This window comes from Pomacea canaliculata, linkage group LG1, assembly GCF_003073045.1.
Source record: "Pomacea canaliculata isolate SZHN2017 linkage group LG1, ASM307304v1, whole genome shotgun sequence".
In the NCBI taxonomy this organism is placed as follows: domain Eukaryota; kingdom Metazoa; phylum Mollusca; class Gastropoda; order Architaenioglossa; family Ampullariidae; genus Pomacea; species Pomacea canaliculata.
In genome coordinates, this window is record NC_037590.1 from 41263654 (window position 1) to 41283490 (window position 19837).

The 19837-nt window shown below is 38.5% G+C and overlaps 1 protein-coding gene across 3 annotated transcripts; it reads left to right on the plus strand.

Moving 5' to 3' along the window:
* Positions 1-885: 885 nt before the first annotated feature.
* Positions 886-18589, plus strand: LOC112574344. Of its 3 annotated transcripts, none has more exons than XM_025255371.1 (12): positions 886-1698; positions 2517-2602; positions 4307-4464; positions 5594-5887; positions 7292-7316; positions 8636-8673; positions 10614-10673; positions 11106-11174; positions 11522-11584; positions 15720-15761; positions 16009-16082; positions 16641-18589. In XM_025255371.1, the coding sequence occupies exons 2-12, from the start codon at positions 2538-2540 to the stop codon at positions 17106-17108; spliced, it is 1356 nt and encodes a 451-aa protein (XP_025111156.1). In that variant the 5' UTR covers positions 886-1698; positions 2517-2537; the 3' UTR covers positions 17109-18589. The 3 variants fall into 3 exon arrangements, with proteins under 3 accessions (XP_025111156.1, XP_025111149.1, XP_025111161.1); XM_025255364.1 differs by lacking the exon at positions 886-1698 and adding an exon at positions 2309-2344; XM_025255376.1 differs by lacking the exon at positions 886-1698 and adding an exon at positions 2317-2425.
* Positions 18590-19837: the final 1248 nt, after the last annotated feature.

Sequence of the window (19837 nt, forward strand, 5' to 3'; positions counted from 1 at the left end):
AGATTATGAATAAACACTAATAGACTGTTTACTTTATGATAAGTTTATGGGCTGTAATAGGTAAAAACTGTAATGTCAGTTTTATGATGCATTCTTGATCGCACATTATAGAAGGAAATTGGCAGAACATAAATAATATTGTGTGTACTTGGACAAGCTTGATTATCCCATTCAAGTAGGCAGATTGACAAGAAAAACAGTGATGTCAAAATGTTCATAACTGTTAATTGTGACTGCATTGTTGCAGGGTAGAAACAATAGGAATAAACCTACACTATGACGTAGTTCCCTGAAATATGTACTGTTGTAGCTCCAGTGCAGATCCAATGATTGGATGAGCATACATACAAGAACCCTTACGGTCCTTACTAACTTTTTATCTGCTTCATCCTTCTTCATTTTGTTGGACAAAAATCATTCTGCTGTAAAAGGCATCCTGTTTCCACACTGTTTATAGGCACATAATTTTCATCCATCTTTGCATAGTTCCATTTATGTCCAATTCGATGTACCAAGCTATGTGGAAAACGTGGTAACAAGACAGGAATTTCTACTGTGCAAAAATGTACATCCATGTACAAGATTACTCCAGCTGTTGTGTGCTTGGAAAATTTGCATAGAAATTCTGCAATCAACTGAAACAACAACACTGACAGTCTCCATCTACACTAACTCCAGGAATCAGAAAAGCTTAAAGAACAAAAATGCTTTTAAAAAGACTTTACAAGAATAACTTGGTGACATTAGTTTGGCATCTAACTTTAGATGCTGTGACTAAATATGGATGTACGGTGGAATATTTATTTCCATTGTAGGTATATGGACCAGTAAGCTGTTTAATTCTTTTTTTTATCTCATGTGACTTCAATTTTTTTTTCCTGAGGGGGAGAGGGATTAGTGATGTGTTTAGGGGGTTAGGTATTTGACCCTATTGTAATCTAGACATAAGTGACACAAAGCCAGTGGATAGTAACATATGTTACTATATAGTTGGTATCACAGCCTGAATCAATAACAGTGTCAGTTTTAACTCCACCTATTAACACAGGAATCACATTCATTTTCTTTCTTGAAGCTGCCGTCGTAAACACACCAGTTCTTTCACGACCCTCGTATTCACTGTCTCAGACAACATTTCTCCTTTCTTTTAGCTGACATACAGGATGACGAGCTCGCTGTCCTTGTCACTGATGGCGTACTTTGCTGTTGTTGCATGTGCTGCTGTCGACTTTCCCTTGGGATTTATGCCCTGCTCGACATTTTTTCTCGATTTGCACTTCTTTCAAAATGTGCCGCTCCTCCACATCATTGGCATACTTTACCTCTAGGTGGGCAGATTGGATCTCTTCCATACAATGAGTATGTGCGAATCGGCGTCATGAAGTTGCACCTACCGGCCATCGATCGCTTTTCAACGTCAAGCGACTAACGAATTGCGCAATGGTTTCCCCATCTTCCTGGACAAGTTCGCAATCGAGTTTGTGATTCATGAAAGTTGTGTTAGGACGTACGATATTAGTGTACGTGTCTGTTTAAAGCATTCACTGACCACTGCCATTCGTATTTTTGTTTGGTGCTACCCACGCAGTAACATATTTGAACGAAGAAAGTAAAAACAAATACGATCTGGATTGAGCTACAGTCGAATATCTTCCAAACAGCCCACGGCCGAAATGCGCAGATATTCCTGGCGATTACGTACGTACGTATGTCAGCAATAGATTAATTGGTGAGAATATATATGATTATAAACGGCAGTCTTTAAGACACTATTATTTAAACAGTTTAAAACTTTTATCGGGCAATGCATTTCTATAAAACCTATCTAAATTTAAGGCCTAAGTGTTTTTTAAAATTAGAAATGTGTCGTGCAACTGGACCATGAATAGATGTTCCCACCCCGATCTTTAATTTTGCCGAAAGGATTTTCCCGTTGACTATTTTTAGCGTCGACCGTTTCAGACCTATCTCTAAGAGAGAGTGAAATTCGTGCTATTTACATTTATATTTTATAATAAAAAAACAAAGGTGAAAGATACTGGAATATACGTTATTTATTTAAAAGAGGTCTTTTGTTTATAATCTTTTGGACGATTCGACGGTCGTTTTCAACGACGTAAAGCGGTCAAGTGGGTTTCCTGGGGATTCCCCTACTTTTTTTTTTTACTCGATCGTAATAATACCTAAATTATATCACTTAACTTAAATATTTTTTCAACAATTTTTTAGAACAATTTCATGGTAAAATTAAACAATATTTAAATCGCTTTCTTGTGGTAGTTTTTTTTTTTTTAAAACAAATGAATCACCATGCACCATGCATCGACTGCGCACCAGTCTTGCAGTACGTCATGTCGAATCTTCGGAAAGTATCATGATGTTGAATTCGCAGTCGTAGTAATAAAGTTTTTGTGACATCCTTGATGTAAGTTAACCGTTAACAATATAGAAATTTAGGAAGAATTTCCACCCGTCCACGACTATACTCTGATTGCATCGCTATTATTACACAACAGGCAGACGTGATTCAACACAATATGACCAGCAGGCTCTTATTTTGGTGTACCTTTGTGGCCGTTCTGTCCTTGCCTTCAGCAATAAGGTGAGAAATGTACATATGAACAGTTTTTCATAGGTCTTCATGCGTCTTGGTTATCTTGCTGTTCTCATATATGTAGGTTCTGAACCATTCAGAGATCGACGTGCTATAAAAGTGTTAGGAGAATATGTAGGAAATGTCCTACACTGAGAGACTGAAGTACATGTATTTAACTCTCAGAGCACGATGGGCCACTGACATGCACCTGGAAGAGTTTGGCAACCTTAAGGTCCGATAGCTGATGTAGGTAAAAAACTAATGCATACATTACTCGTATCATGCGATATGCTACATATTATTGTCAACTTCAAGTAAAGGTTTGATAAGATGTTGATGTGGATATGGTCACTGTTGATATCAACTTTGCCTTGAAATATTCCTTAGGCAAATCAAGCTTGTGTCATCTCACACACAGTAAAATTGCATACCAAATAGTTGTGAAACACAGGGCGCACACGATGAGAGTAAAAAGCCATCCGACATGGAGCTGAATGACACACCAAATAGAACACACTTTATGCAAAAAGCACGGTCTTTTTGGATTTCAAGATTGGCTAAGTGCGGGTGTGTAGTAGATTGTCACGACACCGCTAGGGCCTCTCGTTTACACTCTTTCCAGCACACCAGCGGAGCCGGAAAATTGCGCGCTTTTTCACTCTAATTAAAAAAAAAAAATGATTCGCCTGTACGAGTCTGCCTAAGATAATATAAAATAAATTTAATCAAAAAACACAGTCACTAACACAATGGCTCTTCTTTCACAATAAAAAAAAAAATCCACTGAATTTACTATGAAAGTTCACTGTCTTAACTGGCAATGATCGACAGTTCGACTAACAAAACCACACACACACAAAATTTACTCGATCTCTTACCCACTAGCGAAGTAGTACAGTGTCTAGGCAATGGGTCTCTACTCCTAAACAAGCGTCCACCTCTCTCTGAATCCCTTGCTCTTCTCTGCTAGTACACTGTCTCGGCACTGACTTGTCGCTTCCAACTCCCAAAACACAATACCTCTCCCCACAATTAAGCATCCAATTTCACCTCCTCTCACCCTTTGCTCTTTCTCCCCACAGTCTCTCATTGCTGACTCATCTCTCCCTGTCCAATCACACCTCTCATTCTTTTTTTGTTTTGTTTTAAAAACATCTAAAGGACACGCATTCAGGAAACGTCCATCATACCCTTTCGCCCTCGCACGTGTTCAGTCCTAGTACTTGGTCTAGGTCCCTGACATGGAAGGAAAAAAGAACACTACATGAAGTCTTAGACAAGATAGTGCACCCGATGAGCAAGAGCCAGAACTTTAGTGAACTCCTTGGGAACTTTTAATTTTGGTGCTAGGGGTCTTAGGAGCCATGACTATAATTGATGGCTCAACCACAGGTTGTTGTTAGCCTTTTAAAAAGCTGATCAGTTCAGCTATAGTTATAATTAATTAGTGCTCCTAGCATATCTCTTGTGAAGAGCGATGAATGTGTACATTTTAAAAATTATCATTACATATATTAATATCTTGTACAGAAATATATTTGCATTTGTTCAAACTTATGAATCTTGATGTGTGTCACAATTTTAGAGAAATTCAAGTTCTTCCTATTCATCATTCAAACAAATGCGTTTTAAATATCAATATAATTTATCTTAAAAAAAAACCTTGATATTTGAAGGAACACAGAATGAAGACATTGTGTAATGTTACAGGACATACACCATAGAAGAGAAATGTCCAGTCTTTAATGATGAAACCTGGAAAGCAAGAAATTCTCGCTGTGAAGAAGGTAAAAAATATCATTGTCAGGATAATGAGGATGGGAAGAGGGAAGCTCATGGCTGCTTTCGTGACAAAGTTTGCAAAAAAGGTAAAATTATGTCTCACTGACAATAGTTCTAATTTCTATCCATTCTCATCTGCCATACACAGCAGTCTGCTTTTTGAGCTATATACAAGTTACCCTACTTCTCAGTTTACCAGCACTCAGACAAACATTATAAAAAATTTAGCAGTTCTTGATTGTAGCATAACTGAAAGGTAAGGTAAAATAGGTAAAGGTTTTCCGATGACCTTTGTCCAGCTGTTAGGGTGTGAGGTGTTAGAGATCTAACCATGTTTGGAGTCAGGTACCCATTCTCACCAGCTGGATTGAAACTGAGCTACACTACACTGGCATTGAACCAGCGCACTTCTCAGTTCTAACTACTGAACTATCAGCTTCCCTGCATAACAGACTCCATTTAATGCATTAGTTCAGAAATATGCCTAATAAATTAAATCTTGATAATATTAATTTGCTATGCTGAACCTTATGTGAATTTAGAATGAATGCATTGTTTTGAATCACTTGTATTGAATTAGGGCAAACAAACTGGCTTTAGCTCTTATAATTTCTTAAGGTGTTCTCAATAGCAGTACGTAACAATTCATCACAAAACGTTAAGTTTTATATGTTTAGAGGAGCTGCACTGTACACCTTTGGAGGGGAATGGAAAAGGAGCACAATTTATTTCACTGTTTATGTTACTTGCATGTGTTATACTCTAAACTGTAAATTATAGTGAATTTCTCTATATCGATGTGATCTTAGCCAACTGCAAATTTTAGGTTTGAGAGAACTACTAGATTTCTTAAAACTTGTTTATTATGTGGTCATGTCGTATTTCTCTGGTTAATAGTCACATTTTTATTATGCTTGGCTGTAAGTAGTACATGTATAAATTTAACGAAAAGATTTCCTACAATTATACTCATGATGTTAAATACAATGAGAAAATGCTTTAGAATTTTACTCTTTTAAAAGACTTGTTGCGAATTGTCAAAAACAGAATTTTTTTTTTTGTAGGAAATTTTAAGGTACTAAAAGAAACGCTGTAAAGCCGAAAGCATGTAGTCAGAAGTAGAAAGTCAAAAGCTGTAATGGAATCTGCGTATTTGTGCTTGCAAACAGTTCAAAAAGTTTCTTTTGAAGTTGAGATAGACTTTTTTTTAAACAGGTGCTCACCCAGTCATTGAAAATGGACAGGTGATATGCTTGGATTGTCCAGAAGGATCTTACCAAAAGAATGAACTTATATCCAGTCAGTATACATATTCAATGTGTTCACCTCATAGTACTTGTGTGCCATATGAAAAGACATTGTGCAAAGCAGGAACACAGGAGCAGGACACAATGTGCAAGTGCTCTCAGTCTCACACACCTTCCCCAAAAGAGTGTGATTGTTTTACAAACAATGATGTGTGTTACTGCAAACACATTGGCTGCCCAAATGGAACATCAATAAATGAAGGTTGGTTAATTGGTTGGTTCAGGGGAAAGTGCCTCCACCTATAGGTGATTTTGCACTATGATGGGAGAGGGATGGAGGGTAGAAACTAGAATATCTGGAGAAAATATACAGCCTTGTAAACAGGTATGTCATAGAGAGATTGAGAAATAAGATCCAGGAGTATTAGAATTATTATTATGGTTATGTTATCTCAGTGTGCTTTCACTGTATTTTTTCCCACAAAATTAATCACATGTGGTTCATATCATCATCATTATCATCAAATGATTTTAGCAAGATATCAAGACAAATTATTGTAAGCTGTTGATCTTTCTCACCATCCTAGACCATATGGCAATAGAATACCTTTAACCTCCTTGATGTTAACTCTAAGTACACGTTACTTTGAATTTTATGCAAAAATAGTCAACCCAGAGCATCACTCAGGGTAACTGTTTTGCCCCCAGATGCAATATTAAGCTTAAGTACTGCTTAGGGTTAAACATATTACATAAAATTCTGAACCTGAGTAACGCTCATGGTATACGCCAAGGAATTTAACATTCAAACATAAGACTATTTTTTTTTTAAGTTTTGGATTATTTGTAGGACATCTGTTAGGGGGATATCTTATGCTTTTGTGTAGCATATATCAGTTAAATATTGGCGATTTCATAAGAGGGGAATATTGATGTTTTACGCTGAGCCAGCAACTAAGGCTATATCACGGCAAAGCAGCAGCCCTGTAAACAGAGTGATTTCATAAGGAATGTAGAAATACTCTAGAGAATGAAACTGGCAACATGAATATCACTAAAACAAAAGCACCATCAGACCCACAAGATGCCTATGATGATGAGCAGAGGCGGCGTTAGGAACCGTTAAGAACACGCTGGGCCTGGGGCCGACCATCCGCGCGGGGCCGGGGTAATGGAGAACCTGTATCAACATCCTTATTGATGTGATGCCGGAAGCACTGATTTATATACAGTTAGATAGGCTGGATGTATTTCGCGAAATAACGAATGAATTTAGTGTTTTAATTGTTCGTTACCTTTCCCACCGTTTGTGACAGTAGCGGTTTTTTCTTATAGCGAAATAATATTGTGACGACAACTGAATAAACTGCTTGTTATTATTGTCGGGTTTAACGTGAAGACATGGCTTCAGTAATTTGAACTTAGAAGTGTTTTCTGAACGTCAATTTTTTTTGGTCACAACTTGTTTAACACAGCTAGCAATAAGTCATAAAGATGACCTCGGGGCTAAAGCGCGGGGCCCCTTCGAGAGCGGGGCCTGGGGCGGCCGCCCCATTTGCCACCCCCTAACGCCGCCACTGATGATGAGCATGTGTATAAGAAAGTAGGTTTCTTTGTGATGTCACCAAATAAACTAATAATCATCATTAAAATATTCTTTTTTCAGATGGCTCATGTAGTTCTCCTACAATGTAAGTATTAGCACATTTTTTGATGTAGCATGGTTTTCTGTATTCTGCCATACCACATATTTATTCACCTTTTGAAACTTTGAAGTCTGCTGTTGTAAGATTTGAATATTATCTGGTGCCTAAGGGTTTCAGCATATAACTTACTGCTTATATTGTTAGCATAAATTGCAGTCCTAGTTTGTCCAGGCTGTTTATGGGTAATAGCCACATCATGAATGATTGTTTGACATGTCAAATGGAAAATATTTGCAGAGTGGGATCATGGCATGTGTAACGTTACCGCAATGACACTTTCGGCATAGAGTGCTGTGGATTGCAGTATAATTTGAAGATCTTACAATTTAAGTTACATTATCATTGTTAAACATCCCTGTTGGTTTTATTTTTTCTTACAGACAGTAAAAAAGAATTATCATGCCTGTAACTCATGCTGTAAGTCCCTATAGGAGATGTTTATGTTTGTCATTTTCTGTTTGGTTTGAATTTCACAGGTTGCAAGCATATGCATGATGGCACTTTAACTTTGAATCGTTATAATTTATGACCCAGTTTGAGCTCCAAATTAAGATTTGCGCTAAAAGAAAAGATTTAGTATAATTCACTTGAATATTGTTTTAAAATCTTAAATCTTTGCTTAGGTGGCGTTTGAAACACTGTAGCTGAATGCACTGCAAAATAATATGTTCACTGCAGTGAATTGAAGAATGAAAAATGTATAGGTCCTAGGGAATTGCTTTATGAAAAATCAAGACAAAACCAAGATTATATTCTTGATTTCAGCTTTTTAACCTGGCCTTGTAGTGCACCATTTAATTATTATATAATATAATGTCTTGATGTTTATTCAATATTGTTTATGGACTTTTGTTTTACAATGTTTTGCAGTAGACTCCCTCTCCCCAGTTTCAAATGTTTTTACCATCTCATCCAAGCCCCAAATATTTCACTGTTATCATGTTTTGTCAAATTTATTATCAAATCACAGTTTTTAACTTACAAAATGTTAGTGCTTTAATTCTAAACACAAAACATGTTCATTTAACACAAAGCGACAGACAATGTTTTAAGTTGCTTTCCATCTATGTGATTTATCCTATTTATTAAGTAACATTTGGTCACCTTGTCATATATGGCTTGTAAACCATTTATAGATTGGTTCTATATTACAAACTTGTCACGGCTGGTATATATGCATAGATATTTTTATGTTATGTACCTATGAATAACATTGTATATTTTCTTTTTCTGCTTTTCCTTGTATGTATGTCTAACTAAATCAAAATGTGCTTTTTCTAAACTAAATATTCTATTTGTTTAAGCCCTACACCCAGCCCTTCAACAAATGAAACTTTGCCAGGTGAGTTTATAAGTAACTTTATCAAAATGAGACTGCTAATTAAAACATTTTTTATACTTCACATTCACATCAATGTTTGTAACTAAAAAGAAGACTGCAGTTAAAGTTATATAGTGCCATCAGAAATACATTGAAAAGTGCATATCTAAAAGAATTTAGGGATTTACATTTATATTCCTGTCATTCAGTTTTGTTAACTGTAATATCACTTTTGGTCTAATTATTTTTATTCCAGTTTTTGACTTTTTCTGGAAAGAAAAAGGCTTTTTGTGATCCACTTAAGTGTATGCGCATCACTTTTTCATGTATGCAACAGTTTTATTTATAGTTAGATTATGTGCAAAATTGACATGATGACCATTGTTGCCCATGATCGTACATGCCCTGCACAACCTATACTGGGAAACATGCCCTGTACAAACTATGGTGGTCAGGTCGCAGTCAATAGTCCTGCTATACACATGAACCACCCGCTTGAGATAAGACTTTCTGCTTTGGGTGGTTCTGCCTGTTCTACCAGACAGGGATTTGAGAATGTCAGTATTTTCTCGATCACCATCCAGTAATGCTGGACCTTCCTGAGGCCTAACTTTTTCAGCTGATGTAGGAAGTATAGTCATTGTTGGAGCTTCTTGATAATAAACTCTGCTTTGGTGTCTCAGCTGAGGTCTTTCAAGATGATGGTACCCAGGAACTTGGTTTACTTTCTCTGTTCCATATGACTTCTTCTCCTGCAGAAGTCGACTTTCATTCTTTAGTCTCAGAAACATTTAGGCAAAGACTGTTGTCATTGCACCCTTCTACAGGGTGATCATTTTTGGTGGTAGGCAGACTTGTTGCTCATAATGAGATCCTTGAAGATGGTGTTGTCAGCAACCTTCACCTTCAGAATGGATCTGTAAGATGAGACACTTGTTGGTGAAGAGACAGGAAGAGAGAGAGGCTGTAACCTTTGGATGTATGTGTGATGATCACCAAGATGTTGGATAAGTGTTTATTGACTCTGATTCTTTTGAGGGTGGTGCAAGAGGTATTTGATGATCCAAAAGTAGATTGACTAGGAGAACTCAAAAGTCAGGAGCTTCTGTGGAATAATGGTGTTGAAGGTAAAGCTGTATTATAATCTACAAAAAGAAGGCAGATGTAGCAACCAGGAGATTTAAGGTGCTGAAGAATGACATGAAGAGCTAGCATGAAACCATCATCCACCAACTGACTGGCCTGATGTGAAAACTGGAGAAAGTCCAGTTTGTCAGAGAGCAAGTTGTTCCATAACATGACAAAGGGCAAGGTGATGGATCTGTAATCATTTAGTGACATCACCACAGACTTCTTGGGGTCAAGGATGATGACTGATGATTTGAAACAGTGTGGAATGACAGAAAGTTGGATGTATTGGAGACATCTGTGAAGTCAAAAGAGGGCTAGTCAGCTCAGTGCCCCAGTGTGGAGCAGATACCATCAGGGCCTGCATCCTTTCTGCTGTCTTGTTGCCTGAATAAAGTGTGGTTATTGAGCTCATGTATAACAAAGGGAGACTGCAGAGAAGATGTAGGGGCTATGGCTGTTACTGGTGTGTTGTTTTGATCAAAGTGACCATAGAACTCATTCATGCTATTAGAAAGTGTGGAAATCTCAGTGGGCATAATTTTTTTCTTGTAGTTAGAAGGGTTTGCAGGCCGTGCCAAAAGCTTAGGAGGTGCTGGATTTACAGCATAAATATATTTCTACTCTCCTAAAAATCAAGACTTTGACCTCAGTGAGTCAGTGTTTATAAAGGCTTGTACTTCAAAGCTGAGAGGATGTGAGGGCTGTTTGCTTAGACTGTGGGAATATGTATCATACTTTCTTGTAATGGAATGAACTCAGTCTTTTTAAAAATACATTACAGTGGATTTTCAAATGTTTAAGTATATTAACACAAAGTTTTTGTGTTTCAGAACCAGGACTTAGTACTTTTTGGAAAATTGCTTCTGTTATAGCAGGGGGGATTATTATTGGTAATTTTCAGTATTCTCATTATATATCAAGCCATTATCCTTTACACCAGATACCTGTTACATTAGTATCACTTACACAGGCAAAAATTTCTCAGAATATTACTATTACAGGATTTCTACCTTTAAATTTAGATTGATATCTTTTACAGCAGTATAATTACTGACATTTTTTTAGTATAATATGTTTGCATGTGTGTGTGTGTGCTCATTGTATATATGTGTATGTGCATGTGTGAAAGTGAAAATCTAATAAAAGAGACAAAGAGGATAACACTGCATGGACAGTACAAAATTTTAAAATCTTAAGTTAAAGGTATAAGTTAAAGACTAGAATGGTGAATCCCTTTTGTTTCTTGGTGTTATAGTTTTAAAATCTGTTTTGTATTTATAATTAGTATATGTTAGAATCTTATTTTATTAAATCTTTTTTAGCATCTGCAGCAGCATTTGGCATCTACTGCTATCGAAGACGCAGAAACTCAAACCCTGAAGGCCAAACAGGTTTGTGAAAGCTGTTTCTGCCTGTAGAAAGGCTTTATAATAATCCATGTTATGGATTTAGTAGCAGCAGAAAAGTTTGTTCTGATTTCATACTTGCAGTATTATAAAAATACTGGAATGGGAACTTTTGAAAAATAATCTTAGAATGGTTTAGCTGCATTTTCCTTCCTTTTTTCTTAATTGTGTACCAGAAAATATCTTAAGATTTAATATATCGATGCTGCTACTTATTCCATATAATCAACTTTTATATATTTAAATAATCCAAGTGATTTCTAAACGTGTTGATTTGGTGGGAATGTTGCAGAAAGGGAGATAATTGCTTTAATCTTTTTCTTGCACTTCAGACTCGCAGGTATGCAATGGTGGCCTACTAGCGAAATGGTTGTATCCTTGTTGTCTCAAAACTCGTAAGTATTGGAAATCTTATAAATAAAGCAGAGTTGAATTTGTCACACCATTTGTTGCTAGTGCTCTAGCAAAATAAAAAACAAACCCATCCTTTTTCGTAGACTTTGCAAAAGCTTTTGGGATTCGACATTTGGTTTTTAACAGTAAACCTCTGAGTTCTGTTTGAGAGAAAGGATTTAAGAAATTGGATGGAGCAGTTACTAAGCTTGTAAAGTTCTAATTTTTTTTGAGGAGCAGATCATGATCAGATATGTCAAGACTAGACTCACAACCCATCAAAACTATTCAGAAGCTGTTAATAAAATATTACCAATCTAGTTAAGGGTGCAAAAACTGCATTCTTCTCTGTTCATTATGCTTACCAGCAAAACTTCTAAAAAATATTTCTTTAATTTCAATTCATTCGTCTCCAAATCAGCCACCTTGCTTTTATGCTAGATATTACAAGTTTGTCCGAGAGTCAGATAGTTCAGACTCAACTGTTATGTGGCCTTCTCAACGCCCAGTCGGTCATTAGGAAGGCCGTGGACATTCACGATGTGATTATTGACAAGTCACTGGATTTGCTGTTGCTCACTGAGGGGGGGGGGGAAATTGGTGTTTTACGCCGTGCCAGCAACTGAGGCTATATTACGGCAAGGCAGCCAGCCCTGTAAACAGATGCCACGTGCAGAGAAAGAACAGCGTGCCCGAGACGAGAAATGAACTCTGGGCAGCCAACCTTCACTGTATTGGTGACAAGCGCTAACCGTTGCGCCACCGGACCGCTCTGTTGCTCATTGAGACGTAGGCTGGAGATGAACTTGTTATCAAGCAAATCACTCCCGTGGGATACTCGTTCATTCACAATCCCAGGTCTGGAGATAGATGTGGTGGTGGCATTGCCGCTGTATACAAGAAATCCGTGCTTCTGAGGCCTTTGGTGTCACTCAGTTTCACTCTCACTCGTGGTTCACTGACGTTTCATGTCTTGCTTTTGTATCACTCTCCTTTCTCTAGAAACAACAAAGTGACTAATTCAGCATTCTGTGAAGAGTTCATTCCCATGGTCTCCAACCTAGCTGCTGCCAACAAATACTTGTTAATTCTTGGAGATGTGAATATTCATTTTGATGTGCCATCTGACCCTGACACTAAGAGACTTTGTCAGCTGTTGGATTCCCTTGATCTTGTTCAACATGTCAACTCCCCTACCCACTGTACAGTAAGGGTCACACCTTGGACTAGGTTATTGCGAGACCCGGCCATCACACTGTTAGGTCTATTGTTGTGGAAGACCTGCAACTTTCGGATCATTTTCTTGTGTTGTTTACTACCATCATGTCAAGGCCTGGCTTACTGAGAAAGACTGTGTACACTAGAAATGTACGGGGCATGGACTCTGATTCTTTTCATACTGAACTTCAGCGTTCTGATCTGGTCTCCCCTCCTGACAATGTGGATGAGCTTGTGGCTCTGTACAACAGCACCCTGACTACTCTTCTTGACAAGTTTGCACCTGAGAAAAAGAGGTGCATTACTGAGCGTCCTGATACCGCGTGGTTTACTCCAGAGGTACGCCAAGCCAAGAAGGTCAGGCGTCAGGCAGAGCGCAAATGGCGCAAGAGTAGACTGGAGGTGGATAGTCAGATTTATCGCCATACAAGGAGCCAGTGTTCAGCCATCATTGTCAAAGCTATTTCGCGGTATGTTATGAACATTCTGGGCTCTGCAGTTTCTGATTCCCGCAAGATGTTCTCAGTTGTGAATGGTCTCCTGGGTAAAGATGCGACGGCGCCTGTTCTTCCAGAGATGGATGACCAGACCGCTGCCAGTACATTAAGTGCTTACTTTGAAGACAAGATAAAGACCATAATAGACAGCTTCAGTGACTCGGTTGATACTGTGGAGCAAACCAGTGACTCGTTTTGTGGCACGCCCTCTCTAACTTTCAACCAGTGACAGAAGATGAACTACTGAAATTAGTTAGGCGTTGTAGCCCAACCACGTCTGTGGATGATCCTATTCCCACTAGTGTTGTTCTCCAGCACCTTGACATTCTGCTTCCTGTAATAGTTCGCATAGTCAATGCTAGCCTTTTCTCTGCCTCTGTACCCAGACAATTTAAAACAGCTGTGATCAAGCCTGTCTTAAAGAAGCACAACTTGGACCCTAGCTCGTGTAAAAACTATAGACCTGTGTCGAATTTGCTATTTGTTTCGAAACTTGTGGAGCGTGTAGTTGCTCACCAGTTGACATTCCACCTGAACCGCTACAGCTTGTTGGATAAATTCCAGTCGGCGTATAGACCCAAGCACAGCTGTGAGACAGCCTTTCTGCGTCTTATGAACGATCTTCTGTGCAGTGCGGATGCAGGGAAAGTGACTCTTGTGGTCCTCCTTGATCTGAGTGCAGCCTTCGATGTCATTGATCACACCACTCTACTAACTCGTCTCCAGATGGAGGTGGGCATTGGCGGTTCCGCCTTGCAGTGGTTCCATTCCTACCTCAGTGACCGCACACAAAGAGTGATGGTCAATCAAGCTTCTTCAGTGACAGTTCCATTGCTGTGCGGTGTCCTGCAGGGCTCTGTTTTGGGCCCGGTTCTATTTTCTATTTACACATCTCAGCTGGTCCCCTCATTGAGAAGCATAGTGTGAACCGTAAGATGTTTGCAGATGACACTGAACTCTATTGTTCATTCAGTACAGACAGTGAGTCGGTGCGTGAGGCAGTCTGTGCAGTAGAAGAGTTGTTGTTTAGAGGTAAAGTCATGGATGCTAAGGAATAAACTCAAGCTTAATGACGAGAAGACAGAGGCGATGCTATGTGGTTCCAAGCTTAGCCTTAGCAAAGTCTCTTTAGACTCCATCCAAGTGGGTCAAGCTAGAATCCCCCTCTCCAGCTCCGTACGGAACCTTGGCCTCTATGTCGACAATCTTCTTACTATGTCTGATCATGTCAGTTCTGTGGTCAAGGCATGTTATTTCCACATCCGCACACTTGGACGACTCCGACCCATTCTCAATAAGAAGACTGAAAATGCAGTTGCTGTGCCCCTCATCTGTTCAAAATTAGACTATGCAAACAGCTGCCTCTGGGGAATTTCAAAGAGTGAGTTGTTGAGGCTTCAGCGAATGCTAAATACGGCTGCTAGGATAGTTGCACGAAAGAAAAATCTGACCACATTACTCCCGTATTATGTGACCTACATTGGCTTCCTGTGGAGAAAAGAATCGACCACAAATTGTTAACCTTGACATATGGCTGTCTTCATGACCTTGCGCCTGCATATCTACAAGATCTCATTCACCGTCACCAACCTCAGCGGAACCTTCGTTCAGCAGCCCAATTCAGACTAAGGCGACCAAATGTTCAGACAGGGAATACAAACAAAAAGACAGTGGGTTTCAGATCCTTCTCAAATGTAGCCCCGCTTCTGTGGAACTCGCTTCCCCTCTCGACCAAGGAGTCTGATAGTCTTGCATCTTTTAAGAAAAAACTTAAGACCCACTTGTTTCAACTTGTTTAAACTTGATCATTTGACCTGCAGTTTGGTGGCTGCTGGGTCACTGCGCATTGAGCGTATCTCTGCGATGCGGAAACTGGCGCATTATAAAACGACATCATCATCATCATCATCATCATCACCAAAATTATACACTTAGAAATTTCTATGACTTCTGTCATTGTGCCCTCAAAGTGGAAGGCTGCTGTTGATAAGCTTTTGCTGACAGTGTGATCACCTCTCTTTTTCATATATGACCCCTTCAAACGACAGTTTTGGCCACAGAAAAAAAAATTTTAAAAACATAAAAATGTACATCAGTCTGGATTATAACAATTATACACATTTAGGCCATAGCATATTCTTTTAAAAGATGCACATATATCTGCATATCCTTCACTCCTTTTGAAAAAAAATATATTTCTGTACTAAGGTCACAGAAAATAGTGGAATTAAGTGGTAATAGAAATACATTTGTAAACCAAAATTCTATGCGAACTAAAGTGAGTTTCCTCTGGAGCAGTTCAGTTGTCTTGGCTACACAAAACCTACATGAAATGCTTGAAGCATGACCTTTATCTCAGTATCATTTACCATTCTCAAATAATGATTAAAAAAAAAATAAAATGGCCTTACTCATTTGTCAGGTGAGTCTACTGCAAGTCAAGACAGCCACGACAAGATGCTAGGTACGTTGCTTTAAGCTAAGTTATGTAGATTTGGTTCCTTTTTCTATGGACTACACTCTGGAATGTCAAACAGTAAGGATGTTGGACACTTTTAAAAGTTTTTAACAAAATTATTTTTACAAGAATTATTAGTTATGGAACAACTTGTTATAATTTTATTGAGTATGTAATGATTGTCATGGCTAATAATATGTTCATTATGTTTTATGAATAAAGTACATGGATTTAAAATTTTATCTTCAAACAGAAAGTATTAACAACAGACCCCTAATATACATAGGAAGGGCGAGAAATGTACACATTTCAGCATGTCCTAATCAGGTAAACTTTTAAAAATTGTTTTAGGAAATGTTTTTATGATTTTTCATTTTTATTACAATCCACAGTTTTATTCTTTTTTAATTTGCATTTTTATGGGGGTTTTTTTTTTGTAGAAAGGCTCCTGCATTAATATTAAACTGCATTTTTTTTAAGAAAAACTATTTCACGCAGTTTACCACATTTGCAGTATTTAAAAGATCTTCGTATGAACAAAAGCTTATTTGTGTGAAGTTATATAAGGAAGATGTGTTAGAGAAAGTTGGCCAGGCTAGGTTGAGATGTATAAAGAAACATAAAGATGTCTCAGAAATTCATTTATACTTAGTCTACTTGATAAGTAAAAGTAAAGACTAAAATATTTCCATAATCTTGGATGTTTACGACACAGAAAACTTTGGGGGACTGCAATGATTCTTTTACCATGAATTTTTGTTTTTACATTAAAGAATGTCTGTCAGCATCTTTATATTTTCTAATTTTATTATAATTTTCAAAGCAATACAAATTTATGACTGGCTGCTTATATTTATTGAATTTTACAATAATTCTCTGCTTCAGAATGGGCATTGTGTGAACTTGAATCATGGTGGCGAAAGTGATGAAACAATCAATCAGATGAATGACAGTGAAGAAGTTTCTCCTGACATTGAATCTTTCAATAATTCTCTGCTTCATCATGGTGGTGAAAGCAATGGATCAATCAGTCATTTGAATACTAGCGAAGAAGTTCATCTTGACATGCTAGGAAATCAAATTCCTTTTCCAATTCCAATTCCGGTCTCGTCAGCCATAGATTCTTTGACTGAAACAGATTCAGTACCCAGTGCTGGTCAAACTGTATCTTGTGGAAGCCAAGAAGCAGGTATTAGTGGCAGGCCTTTACATGAAGATGATACAGTTCCAAAGATGGTCTGTGATAGGACACAGAGAAGTCAAGAATCACACGTATTCGAAGAACCTAATGAAACTGACAAGCTACTGCACTGTCCTCTGATATATAGGATAAATACCTATATTGACATGTAGTAGAGGTATGTTCAGCTCCTCAGCTGAAAGTATAATTAGTCTTTGGAATTGTGACTATTCTGGCACAGCCCTACTCTGAGATGCATAAGACCAACTCTGGTACAGAGTGCTCGATGCTTCATCACACCAGTGGCTGTTTGGTCACAAGTGACAGAGACTTAAAGCTGGTTGAAAAATGTTGGTCCTTCATTAAGCGCTGTTAAGCTCTAGACAGCAGTTACGGCCTAGAGGTGACAAGAGAGATATATGGTGATGCAGGGCTTCTGCTAAGGCTAAATTCTTCAGATTTTTGAGGGGTCCCTTTTCTTTGCCCAAATTTGAAGGGGACCCCATTGACGAAAATTGAAGGGGTCCTCCGAACTTTTAATGCGTACTGTATGCAATTTTTTGCGTAAGCAGAAGCCCTGGGTGATGCAACGAACGTGTCTCGTGGGAAGGGAAACAACGATCAGTGATGGTATATCAACAGATTCCTTACGTCAAGAACATCAGAGGGTTTTCCATGTGGCAAGAGACATTCGTGCGTGTCGGACAAGTGTAGCGTATTGTGTGTGATGGTTAAACTTAATTAGAGATTCATGATACTTGGATTAGCAATAGGGAATTGTAAACGGAACCCCTAGAAAACAAGCCATAATTGGGATTTTGAGTAACAATATCTTTTGTCATTTGCTGTGCAAAAACTCTTGAATAATAATTTCTTGTTACACTAAATTGCATTAAGTCTATTATTGGGGATGTACAGTGGGGGTTCAAAGTGAATTGGATCATCATTATTAGCAATTTAGTGTATTTCGCATACACAATAACATGTTGGTGTGGATGATGGCGGTATTGAGAGTGTAATCTGCTTGAGGACAGCAGTGATTACAACACCTCTGATCATCTTGCATACCCATTCCTTGAAGGTCACAACCTTTTTACTGTTAGTTTGTCATGGGGATGTTGGGACTAGTTCATCATGAGACAGTTTAGTTTTACCCTGTTGAAGACCATTCCATCATTGCAACTAGTTAACTCAGCATGATAGGAACTGAAGCTCAAACAAATGGTAAAAATGAGGGGTCCAGAGACAAGAAAGCATAATAATTGCAGTAAAGTGAACAAGTGACACAAATGTGGCTACACAGAGACCGTTAGCTTCAAGATTTTTCCGATGATGTCATGATTTACATAATGAGATGCTGATATCCCTCTTCATTTGTCATGTGATAACTATAAATGGGATATAAAATCACCCACAATTAAGTGGGTCAGGAATTTCTGAATTGCTGATGTTCTCAAACCAGAGACCACCAGGGTAATTAAAGGGGCTTGTGTACTGGCTTTTAAAGAGGTACTATGCCAGTGGACTCCACAACAAGCAGGAACTCCCAATCCATCTTCAAGGAGAGAACATCCAAGAAACAGACCGCTTCACGTATCTGGGGAGCATAGTCAACAAGGAAGGTGGAGCGGATGATGATATCAAAAGCCGCATCAACAAAGCCAGGCATGCTTTCAACAGCCTACGCCCCATCCGGAACTCCCGAGCATTATCCTTCAGCAGGAAGACCCGGATCTTCAACACTAATGTGAAAGCAGTCCTACTGTACGGTTCTGGAACCTGGAGAGTGACAAATACCAACAAGCTCCAGACCTTTATTAACCGATGCCTACGCCATATCCTGGGAATAAGATGGCCTGAAAAGATCTCCAACAGCTGCCCCTGGAAAAGAACCAACCAGAATGCCACTAGCCAGGACATCAAACTGCGCAAATGGGGCTGGATAGGACACACCCTGCACAAACCAGCTGACACCATTGCCAAACAGGCACTTGACTGAAACCCTTAGGGGAAGAGGAGAGTTGTGAGACTGAAGCAGACAAAGAACAGTAGAGAGCGAGGCAAAGGACATTGGAACCACATGGGCCCAACTGAAGGGGGCTGCCCAAAACCGGGTCCGGAGGTGTTGTTGCAGCCTTATGCTCCTCAAAGGAGCAACAAGGAATAAACTAAACTATGCCAGTGGACGGCCTTAAGTGCTAGAGCGAGCCATGCATGAACAGCTGCCAGTGGAGGTTGATTCTCGGTGAGCCTGTGTTTAATGTTTGAAGAATGGGGAAATTTCTGTACTGGATGAGTGTGATATATTAGTGTATATTTTATGGATATGGTTAAAAATAATTAAGTTTTGAACTTGCCATTTGTTTAAAGACTGGTTATTTTTTCTTTCCAGGCTTTTGTGGTTTTTTTTTTCACTTTTGTTGTTTGATCTTTGCTTATTCATCTTATCCGCCTGGTGTTCACCAACCAGCGCTAAATTAGAAATAACTTCAGGAGGAGCATCGGTGTCAGTGGAAACTTTGTGTTACTTTCAATTGGATATATTTGTGTTTCTTAGAAGTGGAAACTTTGTGTTATATTCAAGTGGAGACTTGGTGTCATTTTCAACTAGAGACTTTGGGGGGGAAGGGATTGAACAGTCAAAGAACATTAGAGGTTTTATGTGTTAAAAAATTGTTTTTAAAAAAAAGCGTTCGGACTGTGGGTTGGGAAATTTGGATTTCTTTTACTTCAAATTATATTTATTTTAAAATTTAAATTGTTGTCATGGTTTTTATTTAGTAGTCTTCCTCGTCTGAAAGGCACTGTAGAGTGCAGGTGACAATCAGTCTTGCTTACTTTAGTCTTTCTAATGTCGATGTTCACACATACACTTAAAGTTTAGTAGCACATCTTTAATTTC